The sequence below is a fragment of the Bos indicus x Bos taurus genome, chromosome 3, assembly GCF_003369695.1.
Source record: "Bos indicus x Bos taurus breed Angus x Brahman F1 hybrid chromosome 3, Bos_hybrid_MaternalHap_v2.0, whole genome shotgun sequence".
Lineage (NCBI taxonomy): Eukaryota > Metazoa > Chordata > Mammalia > Artiodactyla > Bovidae > Bos > Bos indicus x Bos taurus.
Genome location: NC_040078.1, coordinates 34,533,616 through 34,552,191, shown reverse-complemented (window position 1 = coordinate 34,552,191; position 18,576 = coordinate 34,533,616). Strand labels below are relative to the sequence as shown.

At 41.7% G+C, this 18,576-nt stretch overlaps 1 protein-coding gene across 3 annotated transcripts in view; it reads right to left on the bottom strand.

The window, feature by feature from the left end:
* Window positions 1-18,576, bottom strand: part of CLCC1 (chloride channel CLIC like 1) — a 33,157-nt gene that overhangs the window by 13,612 nt on the left and 969 nt on the right. For all 3 annotated transcript variants that reach the window (XM_027536329.1, XM_027536331.1, XM_027536330.1), the window contains exons 2-4: window positions 3,324-3,464; window positions 2,817-2,918; window positions 139-246 (exon numbers count right to left, since the gene is read on the bottom strand). In XM_027536329.1, coding sequence (XP_027392130.1) covers window positions 139-246; window positions 2,817-2,918; window positions 3,324-3,452 — 339 coding nt within the window. In that variant the 5' untranslated portion in view covers window positions 3,453-3,464. The remainder of the gene's footprint in view (window positions 1-138; window positions 247-2,816; window positions 2,919-3,323; window positions 3,465-18,576) is intronic.

The following is an 18,576-nucleotide window of genomic DNA, read 5'->3' as shown; positions in this document are numbered from 1 at the left end:
GATTAAGGTTTTGGTAAAAGGGCAAGTCAGGTATTCTCTGTTGAAGCATAATGATGCTTTATCACTGCTGACACAATGTGAGATTAACACACAACAAAAATATCCACTACACTGATTAGTATCACATCAAATACTCACAAGTCCAAGCTTTTTGGTTTCAATCAAAATCTTATTTAAGTATCTTCTAAAAACCGGATTGCTTTGACTTTCATAGTCTTTTCTCTTTTGCTTTTCACATTCATCAATCTGCACCACAAAACAAATACATTAGTTAGTGTCAGAGTTTAATGTAAGGGTCAAGTTTCTAGCCTAGTGGCCCCATCAAGGTCAAAGTAAGGAGCTGGTTATGTTCATCAAGCTTGATTAAAATGTAGAGCTGGCCTGCTTTCTGTGGGTTCTCTTTGCAAAGAGTAGGCAACAAAAGAGCACCAGGAGTCCCATATTGCACCAACTGGCAGTTTTCTTGCTGACTTTCAGCAGTTTTAAAGCTGAAGATCATGAAACAAGGAAGCAGAGATGTGGATAAGCAGAACATTTGGACCAATCTGCCCCTTCCTAATTCCAAAGTAATGATTTAAAGAAAAAAGGAAAAGGGGAGAAAAAAAATAGAAAGAGAGCACAGCCAAACAGAAACAGAGGCAACATGCAGCTAGAAGATGAAGGACACAGCAAAGATTTTCTTGAATGTGTGTATTACTTTTTGGCCTTTTACTGATTTTTCCTGCCAACTATCAATCATGCCCTACCAAATGGCAGGAATACTTTGGCCACCTGAGGCGAAGAACTGACTCCTTGGAAAAGACCCTGATGCTGGGAAAGATTGAAGGCAGGAGAAGAAGTGGACAACAGAGGATGAGATGGTTGGATGGCACCATCGACTCAAAGGACATGAGTTTGAACAATGAGTTGGTGATGGACAGGGAAGCCTGGCGTGCTGCAGTCCATGGGGTCGCAAAGAGTTGGACACGACTGAGCAACTCAACTAAGGCCTCTCCAGACGTCCACACACGGCAGCCCGTCTGCACAGAATCCCTCATGAGGACAGACTTCCTCTGAACTCAGGTCTATAATCACCAGAGCGGCTAGTTTCTGAGTGAGGGTAGTGCACGTCGTAAGACATTTAGAACCTGCGATAAGCAACTTCCACTTATTACTTGAGTGTGGACCACAAGCTGAGTGGAGCACTGGAATGGGCTTCAGATGATAAACACGTAAGAACTGAGCAGCACACACAGACCCAGGACAGAATGACACTCAAGAAGTCACAGGGCACTCCTCAGCTTTTAGGCAAGGTTTACAAACCTTAACATTTTTAAATTTCTTTTTAAGAGTAAAAAAAAATTTTTTAAACAAAGACTAAAGACTTCATTTTACTAATCATGTTTTTACAATGTCAGACCCAAAGTCACAAACAATGGAATGAAAAATTCCAGTAAAAGGGCATTTCTCCATTTCCTACCAGGCAGCCAAATTAGCTCACTACACTACAAAATGCAGTTAAGACTGAAGCAAATTTTATCCAAGCCTTTCTTTGCTAGCACTCAGATGAGACAACATTCACATTTGGTAAGAACCACAAGCAGCTGCTTATAGACCTCACTGGGATACATCTGGATCTCAATTAGCAAGCTCTCCCAGCCTCTCAAGCTGGAACCCTCCCCCATTCACTCTCGCTCTTCCCTATTCCTCAACCACCACAACTTGCCTATTCTACCACAGAAAAGTTTTCTCTTCACCCCGTCACAGCCTCAGGGTGAGCCTTCAGCGTTGCTGCACCTCTGCCATCCCCCATCCCAGCCTCCTCCACGCTGCCGCCAGCACCCTGCTTCAAAACCAACAGAGGTGGGTTCTTGCAGCATAACCCAAACAACTCAACCAACCAACAATCTTGACTTACTTCCTTTCTCAAACTCTACTGCAGCCACAGAAATAAAAGGACTGAATAAATGAAATAAGAGTTACCACACACCAGATTATAATAATCCCTTATATTTGTAGGAGCAACTGTTACGCTTATAAGCTAGCAGCAGAGACATTTCTTCATTTGCTATACTTGTCATGAGTTACTACAGTCCAGTATTGTGACAGGTGATAGAGCATCAAGAATGAGTAAATTATTCTTTGTTCCAAGAAACGTTCAGCCTGGTAAAGAAATAATTACAACATAGTGAGATAAATGTTATTACAGGAAAATAAAAGTACAATTTTTAAAAATTCAAGGCCAGAGTAAAGAGAAACCAAGGCTAGGGTAATTAAAGAAAAAAAATTATTTATATATTTGTAAATTGTACTTTAGATAGAAACACAAGTTCAGTTCAGTCGCTCAGTTGTGTCCGACTCTTTGCAACCCCAGGAATCGCAGCACGCCAGGCCTCCCTATCCATCACCAACTCCCAGAGTTCACTCAAACTCATGTACATCGAGTTGGTGATGCCATCCAGCCATCTCATCCTCTGTCGTCCCCTTCTCCTCCTGCCCCCAATCCCTCCCAGCGTCAGAGTCTTTTCCAATGAGTCAACTCTTCGCATGAGGTGGCCAAAGTACTGGAGTTTCAGCTTTAGCATCATTCCTTCCAAAGAACACCCAGGACTGATCTTATTCAGAATGGACTGGTTGGATCTCCTTGCAGTCTCAGGGACTCTCAAGAGTCTTCTCCAACACCACAGTTCAAAAGCATTAATTCTTTAGCACTCAGCTTTCTTCACAGTCCAACTCTCACATCCATACAAACACAAGAAATGTTAGCAAAGACAGAAAACACAGAACAATTTAACATACTATAAGTAATACAAAAATCATGAATAAAAAATCCTAACCTTATAAGTTAAAGAATCAAGTCTGTTGTAACATTCTGATAATTCATTAGCACATGACAAGTCAGGATTGACCTCTTCTTTCTCTGATATACCATATTTCACCTAAAGCAAAGCAGAGAGAGGTTTTATTTCTTTATAGTTCAGTTGTAAAAATAATCTACAGTTAGTGAAGACTACAATTTTGACTCCATCATTTTATGGCTTTGCTTGTTATATTCTTCAACTGTATTAAACCACCAAAAAAATAACAGCCTCAAATTTATATACTAGCTAAGAACTAAAATCAAATGGGTTTGCTTCTTGATCAGCTTTACATTCTAATCTGAAACAGAATTAAACAGGTGGGGTTGAAATCATCTTAGGCTAAGAGACAGGAAGATATTCTGCATGGTCATTAATCACTGACATAGGACTCTTTCACAGCTCTGTGAAAAACAGTAACAAATGTAGACTATTTCCATCACAGGACTGGTAGGGTATTATACACACATGGATTTTTGTAAATACCTGAGATTTTCTCATTCTTCCTGAAGCAGCATCATAGTTAAGCATGTCTGTGGGATCAATCCATTCATCATCATGAGCATAAGCAGTTATCAGCCACAGACATTCACAGAGGAGCAGAGAATACAACATCCTGCATGAATGCTACAAAAATTAGCACATATATTGAAGTATGATTACTTTTAATAAAAACAACCTACTTCTAGTGTTAAGATAATGCTTTCTTTTTTTAATATAAATTTATTTATTTTAATTGGAGGCTAATTACTTTACAATATTGTATTGGTTTTGCCATACATCAACATGAATCCACCACCGGTATACACATGTTCACCATCCTGAACCCCCCCCCCCACCTCCCTCCCCATACCATCCCTCTGGGTCTTAATAACTGAAATAAAAATACTCAGTAAAATGGTGTTTGTATATAAACACATACATACATGTGCACACAGTCTCATTGAGACTATATACATGTATATATTTTTTTTTCTAAATGATTTGGCAATTCCATTCCGAGGTATATACCCAAGAGAAGTGAAAATATACGTCAACACAAAAACCTGTACACAAACATTTACAGCTGCATTATTCACAACAGCCAAAGTGGAGAAACAACCCAAATGTCTATAAGCTAATGACTATCACACAGTGGATTATTATTAGGCCATAAAAAGGAATGAAGTATTGATCCACGCTACAATGTGGGAGAGTCTTGAAAACCTTGTTGTTCAGTCGCTAAGTCATGTCCAACTCTTTGTGACCCTATGGACTGTAGCCCACCAAGCTCCACTGAGGATACTGGACTGGATTGCTATTTCCTTCTCCAAGGAATCGTACCCACCCAGAGATCCAACCCCGCATCTCCTGAATTAGCAGGTGGGTTCTTCACTGCTGAGCCCCCATTATGCCATGTGAAAAAAGCCAGTCACCAGAAACCATATATTATGATTCCACTGACATGAACTGTCCAGAATAGGAAAGTCTACAGAGACTGGTAAGTGGATATAAGAGACTGAGGATATAAGAGACACAGGGGTGGTAGTTAAGTGGTACAGAGCTTTTGTTCTGATTGAAGTATAGTTGATCTACAATGTTGTGTTAGCTTCTGCTGTGTAGCAAAGTGATTCAGTATATATATGCATACATTCCATTTTGTATTCTTTTCCATTATGGTTTACCACAGGATATTGAATATAGTTCCCTGTGCTAAACAGTAGAACCTTGTTATTTATCCATTCTATGTATTAATATAATAGTCTGTCTTGCTCACCCCGAACTCCCAATCCATCCCTCCCCCAACTCCCTGCCCCCTGGCAACCACAAGTCTTCCCTCTATATCTGTGAGCTGTTTACAGGGTTTCTATTTGAGGTGATGAAAAGTGATCTAAAATTAACTATGGAAATGGTTGTGCATTATCTGTGAATATACCAAAAAACTGAACTATACAATTTAAATGGATGAATTGTACAGTATGTGAATAATTTCTCAGTAAAGCTGTGGGAAATGGGAAACTTAAAAGGTGCAAAATTAAGATTCAAATGAGGTGACTAAACTCTCAATCAGAGAAAATAGCTTGTTTCATCTAAGCCTCTGCATAAACACTGTCAAATTGTTTCAACACACTATCTTCTCTATTCAACATTGTCCAATACAGCAGCCATTAGCCACACGTGGCTATTTAAATTAAAATTACACTGCAAATTATTTCCTTATTCTCACTAGCTGCATTTCAAGTGCTCAATTGCCACCTATGGCTAGTGGCTTCCAAACTGGGCAGAGTGGCTTCCAAACTGGACAGTGCAGATACAGAGCATTACCATCACTGCAGAATGTTCTGTCAAACAGCCTCTGTGAATAAGGATCAGGTGAGGGAGTTCCAAGATGGCAATGCCCTGGGCCCTGCCCAGTAATGGCTTACAGTGTAGTTGTAGGAATAAAAGTAACTTCAGGCTAAACCAAACACTTCTTTGTGTTCCTGGTGTGCTGTTTCTTCTTCTAGCATAACACAGACTGAAATTAACCACTTACTGGTCAGTCTCGTCCCTTGCCACAAAATCCTGCATTAGAATCACCTGGGAAGTTTCTGAATTTTCCAATCTTATGGCCACCTCCCAAGTCAATTAAATCAGAATCTCTAGGTGAGGAACCACTGTCTACAAATCGGCACTGGCCTGTCAACTACAAACACGCACTTGCCAAAAGCATTTGCCAGTGACTGAAAAACAACAGGGGTGTTCGCCATCTGCCTCTGCAAAGACCGAACCCTGTGCTGCTGCAGCTGCAGACCTTCAACAGCCCCTGCGGGGAATTCAGGGCAGAGAATGAGGTGCTCTGAGCTCCAGGGAAATGGTGGAAGAGGTCTTCAGACAGATATTTTCGGGAACTGAGTTCATGATCCCAATCCTTGCATCTCCTCGTTATCTAGAAAAGCACTAAATCCCTTCGTGGTGACATCAGCTCCTTGTGACTAGCAGAAAACCTTTTGTAAAGTAAGCACCTGATTGCACTGAACTCCCCCTGCATCAAAATCATATATTTACCTTCCCCTGGGGGCTTCCCTGGTGCCTCAGATGGTAAAGAATCTGCCTGCAATGCAGGAGATCCAGGTTCGATCCCTGGGTTGGGAAGATCCCCTGGAGAAGGGAATGGCAATCCACTCTAGTATTCCTGCCTGGAGAATTCCAGGGACAGAGGAGCCTGGAGGGCCTCTTTGGAGCAATCTCTCAGAGCTACCTGAGGTGCTGTCTCTTGGCTGCAGTTCTCATTTTGTCCTAAATAAAACTTAACTCACAACTCTCACGCTGTGCATCTTTTTAGTCAAAACCAAGTGTAGGGATTTTCAAAGCTCCCCTGCTGGTTCCATCACACAATGAAGGTAGAAAACCACAGCACTATAATGTGAACTCTTTCAGGGAAGGTTAACTCCTTACTTAAGTCTGAATTCACCTTCCTAATGCCCTCTCCTCCATCTTGCCTCACCCCTCTCTAAACCCAACAACCAGCCCAGTGGCCAGCAAGTGAAAGACACTCAGTAATGTAAGCAGCAAATGCAAACAATCAAGGCCTCAGCAAGGATTCAGAGCAGAGCTTCAAGGGCTGAAAGGATGAAATAGCACATCTGACTGGGAACAACCGGGAAGATTTCATGGAATGGGCATGGGAAATAGACTTTGTAGTATGGGCAGCATTCTAAGAGTGCAAGACATGGGAGGCAGAAAGCAACATGTTCGTCTCAGAAACCGCAAACACGAGGACGCACATGGTGGAACACAGAGTTGGAGAGGTGGGCTGTGATGACTCTGCCAAAGTAAAAAGCTTGTAACTAACTTTACCTGCTAACAATAGTTTTCAAGGGGGATGGGAACTATATTTGGGGAAGATGAAACCAGAATTAAATGTAGACTCAGTTCAAAAGGAGGCTGAAGTAGAAAAGGATGTTGATCTGAAAGAGTTGTGGCAATGAGACCAGAAACAACCCCCCAGACACATTTTAAAGATTAATTCTAGAGACCTTGGCAGCTGGATGCACGTAGAAGGAAAAAAGGAGAACGATGACAGACAGGGCTGTAAGATTTCAAGGCCCACCATCAACAAAAACGGTGATATCATTAACTTCAAGAAACTGAGAATGAGAATACAGCCTGGGGAAGAGTTCAGCACTCCTTTGTTCAACATTTACAAAATAGCTGCTGGATTCTACGCACTGTCGTGATGGGGCTAACAGGAAGCTAGACCAGTCAGGTCGTCTTTAAGAAACTTACATTCTAGTGGCGGATGACAATAAATTGACAAAAAATTAATTTCAGATAGTGATAAGTCCTATGAGGAAAATAACACAAGATAAAGGTGTAGATGGCCTGGCCTACCCTATACCAGGATCAGCTGCTTCTACTTTACTACTTTGGAAGACATGCTTTTGGGGACTCTCCCTTGGAACTCAGCCACCAGGCTGTGAAAAGGTTAAGTCACCAGGAGACCCCACGTGTCAGGGCACACTGATCTCCCAGTTGGCAGCCAACATCAACAACCAGTCATGTAGGTGAGTCCTCTTGGTGGATCCAGTCCAATCCCTTGATAACTGACTTGGTGATCTGCCACCATCATGTGGGAAAAGATGACTACCCAGCTGAGTCCAACAGAGTCCATAAGCCACAGAATTATGAGATGAGAAAATGGTTGTTTAAAGCCTCTAAACTTTGGGGTGGTTTGTTACACAGTGGTACATAACCACATTATTAGGCAGAAAAATAATAAACGAACTGTAGAAAGATTCAGGAAAAGAAAATTCAGAGAGAGAAGATAGCAAGCATAAAGGCCCAGGTAGGGATTATGTTTGACGTATTCAAAGAATGGGTAAGAAGGCTAGAACAACTGTTTTTTTACACCATGAGGTTGTGCTATGCACATTAACACAGAAATGCACTGCAGAGATTGCTGGTAAATTGGATGAGAAAAGATTCAGGATGATGTCAAGGTTTGTGAACTACGTCTTGTGAATGAGCTGGAGGGGAGAAGGGGAATAGGCCATAGTAACGAGTATGGTTTTTACTTAAGTGTAACAGGAAGTCAGCCACTAGAGAGTTTTAAGCACAAAAATGATACAATCAGGATTACATTTTAAAATCACTGGGGCTGCTATGTGGAAGCAGGAACAGAAGGGCAAAAGCAGAAAACTAGAAAGAAGACATGTGGCAAAGCCCAGCTAACAGGTCACCAAGCACATTACTTCTTCTTTCTGAACACATGGTAACAAGTGGTGTCTTCCAGTTAAGTATGTGACAATTAAGTCCTGGTCAGCACAACAGCAGTGGAAGAAATATGCACCACATCCGTGAAAGCCTCCCTGCTTGAACTTCCATCAGCTGTCCCCCAAGCCCCCACCAGGCAATGGGGAGGACGCTGAGCCCTAGAGGAGGGCAGCTTGACTATGGAAGGAGCTTGGACCCTAAACAACCACATGCAAGGCCACCTATTAAGTGGGAACATGTTTTTTGACTTTCACGTGAATGAAAATTAATTTATTTTAGGGTAAGTCCTAAGATTTGAGGGGTTGGTTTTTTAATACCATCTTGTGCTACTGTAATTAATATAGAAATGCACTGCAGAAATTCTGGTAAATTGGATGTAAGAAGTAAGGACAAGAAAAGATACAGGATGATGTTAAGGTTTGTGACCAGAGCAACAGGGAGAATGGGAAAAGACTGAAGGACACTCAGGTGGGCAGACAACAAGTTCTGATATATCAAGAGCTCTGCTTCAGACACAGTACATTTCAAATGTTTACTGATAACCACATAGAGATGTCCCATCTCTCCTTACCAGTATGGTGGTAAGGAGAGAAGTGGATCTACAGAAATACAGGTGACAGCCTTCAAGATGTAGCTTAGCTATTTCAAATCCTAAAAGATGAAGCTGTTAAAGTGCCACACTCAATATGCCAGCAAATTTGGAAAACTCAGTAGTGGCCACAGGACTGGAAAAGGTCAGTTTACATTCCAATCCCAAAGAAGGGCAATGCCAAAGAATGTTCAAACTACCACACAGCTGCACTCATTTCACCTCCTAGCAAGGTAATGCTCAAAATCCTTCACGTCAGGCTTCAACAGTACATGAATCGAGAACTTCCAGATGTACAAACTGGATTTAGGAAGGCAAAGAAACCAGAAATCAAACTGCCAACATCCATTGGATCATAGAAAAAGAGAATTCCAGAAAAACATCTACTTCTGTTTCACTGACTATGTTAAAGCCTGTCACAGCTTTTGTGTAAGTGAAAGCAAAAGTGAAGTCCCTCAGTCGTGTCCGACTCTTTGCTACCCCATGGACTGTAGCCCACCAGGCTCCTCAGTCCATGGAATTTTCCAGGCATGAGAACTGGAGTACAGTGCCATTTCCTTCTCCAGGGGATCTTCCCAACCCAGGGATCAACCCGAGTCTCCCGCACTGCAGGCAGATGCTTTACCGTGTGGATCACAACAAACTGTGGAAAATTTTTAAAGAGATGGGAATACCAGACCACCTTACCTGCCTCCTGAGAAACCTATATGCAGGTCAAGAAGCAACAATGAATGGAGAGTAACATGGAAACATACATTACCATATGTAAAATAGACAGCCAAAGGGAATTTGCTGTATGACTCAGGGAGCTCAAACTTGGGCTCTGTAACAACTTGGAGGAGTGGGATGGGGAGGGAGGAGACGTATGTATACCTATGGTTGATTAATGTTGATGTTTGGCAGAAACCAACACAATACTGTAAAGCAATTATCCTTCAATTAAAAAAAAACTACAAAAAAAAAGTGAGAACTGGACATGGAACAACGGACTGGTTCAAAATTAGGAAAGGAGAACATCAAGGCTGTATATTGTCACTCTGCTTATTTAACTTATATGCAGAGTACATCATGCGAAATGCCAGGCTGGATGAAGCTCAGGCTGAAATCAAGACTGCCAGGAGAAATATCAATAACCTCAGATATGCAGATGACACCACCCGAACGGCAGAAAGTGAAAAGGAACTAAAGAGCCTCTTGATGAAAGTGAAAGAGGAAGAGTGAAAAAGCTGGCTTAAAGCTCAACAGCGAAAAATGAAATCACGACATTCAGTCCCATGACTTCAAGGCAAATAGATGGGGAAACACTGGAAACAATGAGAGGCTTTATTTTGGGGGGCTCCAAAATCACTGCAGATAGTGACTGCAGCCATGAAATTAAAAGACGCTTGCTCCTTGGAAGAAAAGCTATGACTAACTTAGAGAGCTTATTAAAAAGCAGAGACATTACTTTGCCAACAAAGGTCTGTCTGGTCAAAGCTATGGTTTTTCCAATAGTTACATATGGATGTGAGAGCAGGACCATAAAGAAGGCTGATCGCCGAAGAATTGATGCTTTCGAACTATGGTACTGGAGGAAACTCTTGAGAGTCCCTTGAACAGCAAGGAGATCAATGCAGTCAATCCTAAAGGAAATCAACCCTGAATATTCATTGGAAAGGCTGATGCTGAAGCTGAAGTTCCAATACTTTGGCCACCTGATGTGAAGAGCTGATTCACTGGAAAAGACCCTGATGCTGGGAAAGATTGAGGGCAGGAGGAGAAGGCGATGACACAGGATGAGGTGGTTGGATGGCATCACCGACTCAATGGACACAAGTTTGAGCAAGCTCTGGGAGTTGGTGATGAACAGGGAAGCCTGGCACGCTCTCTGTAGTTCATGGGGTCGCAAAGAGTCGGACACGACTGAGCAACTGAACAGCAAAGATGTAGATGAGATGGATAAACCATGGACTGGCTAAGATCACCACAGGATCTATTATGAAGATAAAAGACTGAGACCTGGAGCATGCCAACACTTGGAGGTTGGAGAGAACAAGCGGATGCTAATAAGAGATGGGTGAGGCAGGAGGAAGACCAGGAGAGGCTGTTATTCCAGAAGCCAAGTGAAGAAAAATGGGAACAGATAACTGTATCAAATGCTGCTGAAAGATCAAGTGATCAGAGGACAACAAAATGACCCCACCTATCAGCAGATAATTGTATTAAACTTTACTGAGCAAGGCCATGCACACCAGAGCAAGACCCAGTTTTCCCCACAGCCAGTCCCTCCCATCAGAAAGCTTATACAAGCCTCTTAGCCTCATCCATCAAAGGGCAAACAGAAGAAGCAAGAACCATAATCCCACAGGAGCTGGAGCAAAAATCACATTACAGAAAGTTAATTAGGATGTAAAAACAGAAAGTTATGTCCCAGATGAAGGGACAAGATAAAACCCCAGAAAAGAAACTAAATGAAGTGGAGATAGGCAACCTTCCAGAAAAAGAATTCAGAATAATGATAGTGAAGATGATCCAGGAGCTCTGAAAACAATGGAGAAGATGCAAGAAATGTTTACCGAAGACCTAGAAGAACTAAAAAACAAAAAACAGAGATGAATAATACATTAGAAGAAATTAATAGCAGAATTACTGAGGCAGAAGAACGGATAAATGACCTGGAGGACAGAATGATGGAAATCACTGCCACGGAACAGAATATAGAGAAAAGAATGAAAAAAAGGAAGACAGCCTAACAGACCTTTGGGACAACATTAAATGCACCAACATTTGCACCATAGGGGTCCGAAAAGAAGAGAGAGAGAAAGGACCTGAGAAAATATTTGAAGAGATAATAGATGAAAACTTCCCTAACATGGGGAAGGAAATAGTCAACCAAGTCCAAGCAGCACAGAGTTTCAAGCAGGACAAACCTAAGGAGGAACACACTGATACATACAGTAATCAAACTGACAAAAATTAAAGACAAAGTTAAAATATTAACAAGGAAAAACAACAAATAACACACAAGAGAATTCCCATAAGGTTATCAGCTGATTTCTCAACAGAAACTCTACAAGCCAGAAGGGAATGGCAGGATATATTGAAAGTGATGAAAGGGAAAAACCTACAACCAAGGATACTCTACCCAGCAAGACTCTCCTTCAAATCTGATGGAGAAATCAAAAGTTTTCCAGACAAGCAAAAGTTAAGAGAATTCAGTACCACCAAAGAAGCTTTACAACAAAAGCTAAAGGAACTTCTTCAGGCAGGAAACACAAGAGAAGGGAAAGACTTACAGAAAATAAACCCAAAAGAATTAAGAAAATGGTAATAGGATCATACATATCAATCACTACCTTAAATTTAAATGGATTAAATGCATCAACCAAAAGACACAGACTGGCTGGGCAGATGCAAACATGTACATACATGCATTTCCACTTACCACAGCACCCTGCTTGACTTTCCAAATTGTATGTAATTATTTTACACTGGGCTTCTCTGGTGGCTCAGATGGTAAAGAATCCGCCTGCAATACTGGAGATCTGGGTTCAATCCCTGGGTTGGGAAGATTCCCCCGGAGGAGGGCATGGCAACCCACTCCAGTATTCTTACCTGGACAGAGGAGCTTGGCAGGATCCATGGGGTCACAAAGAGTTGGATACAACTGAGTGACTAAGCACAGCACATGTTCCCATTATGGCTTGCAATTGTAATTATCTTTTTTTTTGGTCTGGCTATTGATTGTGAAAACTGATAACCATCTTTTACTATTGTGATTATGTAACTAGTACTCAATACCACTGTATCATGATTGGTCAACAGGAAAATAATAGAATTCTGTATCACCAAAACTACCATTTAATAGAAAAACCTTTAATCGCTTTTTAAAATCCTGATGCATAGCAGAATTATCTTGAAATTTTTTTGAAAAATACAAATGCTCAGGTATTGCTTTTTTTTTTTTTCCCCCAGAGCTCCAGATGTTTTTAACTAGCAGCCATGTTTATTTTAAAAACTGGACCATATGATGATCTTTTACTTTTATCTAGTTTTACTTTCTCTATTTCATATTCAGTGCTCCCATTTCATTTAGATTATGTTTTCCAATTTCTCCATCTTTTTTTTGATGTTTTTTCTGAAGCCTTTAGCAAGCACAGAAAAGCTTTTGTATTTATATTTATATATTTGGAGAAGGAAATGGCGACCCACTCCAGTATTCTTGCCTGGAGAATCCCAGGGACAGTGGAGCCTGGTGGGCTGCCGTCTATGGGGTCACACAGAGTCGGACACAACTGAAGCGACTTAGCAGCAGCATAGTATAGCATAATATATGTATATTATACTATACTAAATAGTATGCATAATATATATATTTTAGAAAACTTATTAATTTTGCCTAACTAAAAAATTTTTGACATTTTGATTCCACTCATTTGACTTAGTATGAATGAATGCTAGATTTCTAATTTTAAAAAATAGATATGCAACAAGGGTTTACGGTATAGCACAGGGACCTATAGTCAATATCTTGTAATAATCTATAATGGAAAATAATCTGAAAAATAACATATGTGTATATGTGTAATGAATCACCTTGTTGTGCACCTGAAACACTGTAAGTCAGCTATACTTCAATAAAATATATATATTCAGAAAAAAAAAACAACTCGGACACTGCAACTCACAGGAGCATCCTGGCTGGTGACACACTGCTGTGCTGAGCTGATGAAACCCCTGGCCTCCATGAGGACACAAAAGCGCTGCACTCTCCCCCACAGACTTGCCCTGTCTGTCTCTTCATTTGGCTGATCTTTGTCTATATTCTTTATAATATAACCATTAACTGTAGTGCTTTCAGTCATTTTAGTGAATCATCCAATCTGATGGGGTTGTGGGAAGCACTCAATCTATAGTTAGTTGGTCAAAAGTACAGGTGGCCTCTAAGACCTGCATCTTATGTGGGGAAAGTCTTGTAACCTTATCTTGTGGGGTGTACACTAACTCTGGATAGGCAGTGTCAGAACTAAACTGGCGGACACCCAGTCTGAGAGAACTGGTATCAAAACAGACCCCTTTGAGTATTCAGCACAGTGCTGACCAATGCACGCATAAGATGAAAGTAGCTGAGGCCTGAGAAAGAACCACAGAAAGAATTCAATGCAAAAATAAAGAATAAAAAGAAATAAGAAAACATGTAATAGGGAAGATGATAAAACCAAAACTTGGTTCTTTGAAATGATGAATAAAACTGATAACCCTATATATAATAAGATTAACGAAGAAAAAGAGAAGGCCCCCAAAACCAGTATCAAAGAATGAAAACTCATTCATGATTAAAAGAAAACATTTAGCAAACCAAGAATAAAAGAAACTTTGTCAGAGTACTATAGCAAGCACTACACTTGGTAAATATTGAGACCCTTCCTTCTGCGATCAGGAATGAGACAAGGGAAAAGGTGCTGGAGGGCATCTAGGACACTGGCAATGTCCTACTCCTTAACCCGGACAGTAATTACATAGGTGCTTGCTTTTTAGTAACTTGCTAAGGTGAACATAACCCACTCCAGTATTCTTGCCTGGAGAATCCCAATGGCCGGAGGAGCCTGGTGGGCCACAGTCCACGGGGTTGCAAAGAGTTGAACATGACTGAGCGACTATATATACATATGTATACATTATATATATGTGCACATTTTTTCCCTCTGTAAAGAGTATTGAGCATATGTATAAATCAATTTCATGTAGCTAACATGAAAGTGAGATAATTTAAACTAGTTTTGATAAATAATCTCAAAATTAATATTACCCTAGCTTAAAAGGTGGAGAAGGCAATGGCACCCCACTCCAGTACTGTTGCCTGGAAAATCCCATGGACAGAGGAGCCTGGTAGGCTGCAGTCCATGGGGTCTCGAAGAGTCGGACACGACTGAGCGACTTCACTTTCACTTTTCACTTTCATGCATTGGGGAAGGAAATGGCAACCCACTCCAGTGTTCTTGCCTGGAGAATCCGAGGGACGGGGGAGCCTGGTGGGCTGCCGTCTATGGGGTCGTACAGAGTTGGACACGACTGAAGCAACTTAGCAGCAGCAGCAAGCTGAACATTTGTATTTTACACACTTTTCTGTACGTATGTCTATTTCACATTTTACAAAAGGTTTTTTCCCCGCTATGGGAAAGACTAATTAAGCTACTGTTATGACCTAAACTATATCCCTCCATCCAAATTCGTATGTTGAAGTCCTAACCCCCAGTTCCTCAGAATATTTGAAGGCAGGATCTCTAAACAGGTGATTAAGTTAAAATGAGGTTATTAGCATGAGCCCTACTCCACTATGACTTGCGTCCTTATAAGAGGAAATCTGGACACAGGCAGATCCGAGGGAGAATGACATGAAGACACAAAGAGAAGATGGCCACCTGCAAGCCAGAGAGACTACAGGAAACCCACTCTGCAGACACCTTGACCTTGGATTTGTAGCCTCCAAAACTGAGAAAAATTTCTGTCGTCTAAGCTGCCCAGTCTGGGGTACTCTGTCATGGTAGCCCTAGCAAACTAACACAAATTTCTTCAGACATAAAAAAACAAAGTCAAAAACGCACAGACTCTTGATATGTTAAAGAAGTTTACCTGCAATGAGGCAAGGTATGACTAAAAGAACCAAGGAGTATGAGGACTAATCAAGTATACTGATAAACTTAATAAACAACTGAGAGTTTTTGGAAAAAACTAACTTTTTATGTTTAAAAATGTGAAGTCAAAACACTAGATAACAATAATGATGGGAAAGGCATCCTAAGATCCCTCTGACGCTCCAGAGATACTTAGAAATACTGGATAACTGTATACTTTATTAGGGAAAAAAAGAGTTAAGCTAAGGAATAAAGCCTTGAGAAGATTCAAATATAAAAGAGGAGACTCAAGACTAATGACAGTAATAGAAGGCAAGCTAAAAACATGCAAAGTGTAGAAGCCAAGAGGGGCTTAATCTGAAGGAGGTGTTACTCAACTATATTAAGTACTCCAGAGAAGCTGAGAAAAAGAAAGTCTGAAAAAAGTCACTGGATTGGTTAATTAGTTGGTCATCTGTGAAATGACTTTCATAAAATGACGAAGAGCCTAATTCTAAGCAGTTAAGAACTAAGTAGGTGAACAGAAAACACACTTGTGGTTGCCGACGGGAAGGGGGTGGGAGAGGGATGGAATGGGAGTTTGGGGTTAGCAGATGCAAGCTGCTATATCTGAAATGGATAAACCACAAGGTCCTACTCTATAGCACAGAGCACTATATTCAGTATCCTATGATAAACCATAATGGAAAAGAAAAAAGTGTGTACATATATACGTATAACTGAATCACTCTTCTGTAGAGCAGAAACCAACACAACAATGTAAATCAACCATTTTCAATGAGAATAAAAGAACTAAGGAATTCCCTGGCAGTCCAGTGATTAGGACTCTGCACTTTCATTGCCATGGGCCGGGGATAAATCCCTGGTTAAGGAACTGCTGCTGCTACTGCTGCTAAGTCGCTTCAGTCGTGTCCGACTCTGTGCGACCCCACAGACGGCAGCCCACCAGGCTCCCCCGTCCCTGGGATTCTCCAGACAAGAACACTGGAGTGGGTTGCCATTTCCTTCTCCAATGCATGAAAGTGAAAAGTCAAAGTGAAGTCGCTCAGTCGTGTCTGACTCTTAGCGACTTCATGGACTGCAGTCTACGAGGCTCCTCTGTCCATGGGATTTTCCAGGCAAGAGTACTGGAGTGGGGTGCCGTTGCCTCCCCCGGTTAAGGAACTAAGATCCATCAAACTGCAAGGCGTGAGTAAAGAAAAAAAAAAGAACTAAGGGTAGCTGACAATGACAGTCTGAACTGAGCAGAGATTCAGAAAAGACAGCAGTGTAAATCAAGGCTACACTTAATGATTTTCATAGGCAACAAGGTTTTACATGACTTCATCAATAGAGCTTTTCTGGTAGGACAGTTTGCCACCTGGGAGGCAGGTTTGATCCCTGGATCAGGAAGATCCCCTGGAGAAGGAAATGGCATCCCATTCCAGTATTCTTGCCTGGAAAATTCCATGGGCAGAGGAGCAGGCTACAGTCCATAAGGCCACAAAGAACTGGACACAACTGAGTGACTGAGCACATCAATAGAAATGAATAAGGAAGAATGGAAATAAAGGCTCGAAAGCAAAAAGAGAAGCTCAGGGTTCACATTGTGACTATTAAGAGGACAGAGAAAAAGACCACTGGAAAATCCGGACTGTCTCTGTGTGCACAGGCTGGGATGGAGAATGGAGATTTGGAAAAATAGGAGGCATTCCGCAAAGGGAGATAAATCAAAAAACTGTCAAGCAGCTGAGTTTTGACTATGAACCCCACAAGGTAATACTCTTGGCAGCTATGCTATTTTCTCCAATAATGATCAGCAGCCCTAGGGGTACGGGTTAGCAATGCAGAAATGATAAAAGACCAGGAGGTGAAGCAGAATAATGGAAGCAGCTGCCAAGTCAAGCCCTTCTGCCAAACCCCTCCGGTCCCTGACTTCTCCTTGAGAAATCTCACAGGTGATCTCACACGTCCTCCATACAAAGCCACATCCAAGCCTGGTGGAGATCTTGTTAAGAAACAGATTCTGATTGAGTAAATCTGAGGTGGGCATGAGCCTCTACACTTCTAACAAGCTCCCAGTGATGGCAGAGATGTTGGCCTGCACACTACACTATGAGTGCAAAGAGTGAAGTCAAAGTGTTAGACGTTCAGGCGTGTCCAACTCTGCAACCCCGTGAGCTGCAGCCCTTCAGGCTCCTCTGTCCAAGGGATTCTCCAGGCAAGAATACTGGAGTGGGTTGCCATGTCCTCCTCCAGGGGATCTTCCCAACCTAGGAATTGAACCCAGGTCTCCTGCATTGCAGAGAGATTCTTTACCATCTCACTCAAAGTGTTAAGGAAAAGTACCTTATGTTGGTTTAGTTCAGTGGCACTATCTGTGATTCTACTATTTGTCAATAATCAGTCTCTCTCCAGAGAAGGAAATGGCAACCCACTCCAGTATTCTTGCCTGGAGAATCCTGTGGATGGAGGAGCCTGGTGGGCTGCTGTCCACAGGGTCGCACAGAGTCAGACACGACTAAAGTGACTTAGCATGCATGCATGCATGGGAGATGGAAATGGCAACCCTCTCTAGTATTCTTGCCTGGAGAATCCCAGGGACGGAGGAGCCTGGTGGGCTGCCGACTATGGGGTCACACGGAGTGGGACATGACTGAAGTGACTTAGCAGCAGCAGCAGTCTCTCTCCCCTAGTTTTTATTTTTTTTTAATCAATTTTTTCATCTGTCAGTATTTTGACACTTATAACGTCAAAGTTGTTAAATAATAGTAGCAAGTTTGACGCTTATAACCTCAAAGTTGTTAAATAATAGTACAAGTATTTGATTATGTGCCAAAACCTGTTACATTCATTCATTTAATTCTCACAAGAACTCTTAGAAGTAGTACTATTGTTATCTTCATTTTACAGAATAGAAAAACAAGTAACTTGCCCAAGGCCACTCAGCTATTATGTGGCCCAACGCAGACTAAACAGTCCATGGAATTCTCCAGGCCAGAATACTGGAGTGAGTAGCCTTTCCTTTCTCCAGGGAATCTTCCCAACCCAGGAATCAAACCCAGGTCTCCCGCATTGCAGGCGGATTCTTTACCAGCTGAACCACAAGGGAAATCCAAGAATAATACTGGAGTGGGTAGCCTACCCCTTCTCCAGAGGTTCCTCCTGACCTAGGAATCAAACCGGGGTTTCCTGCATTGCAGGCGGATTCTTTACCAACTGAGCTATCAGGGAAGCCCTCCAACCCATACTGGCTCTACCTAAAAACTGCCTCTCCAGAGCAGGATGCCAAAGGTCCTGAGGGGCTATTCTGAGAAGGCGG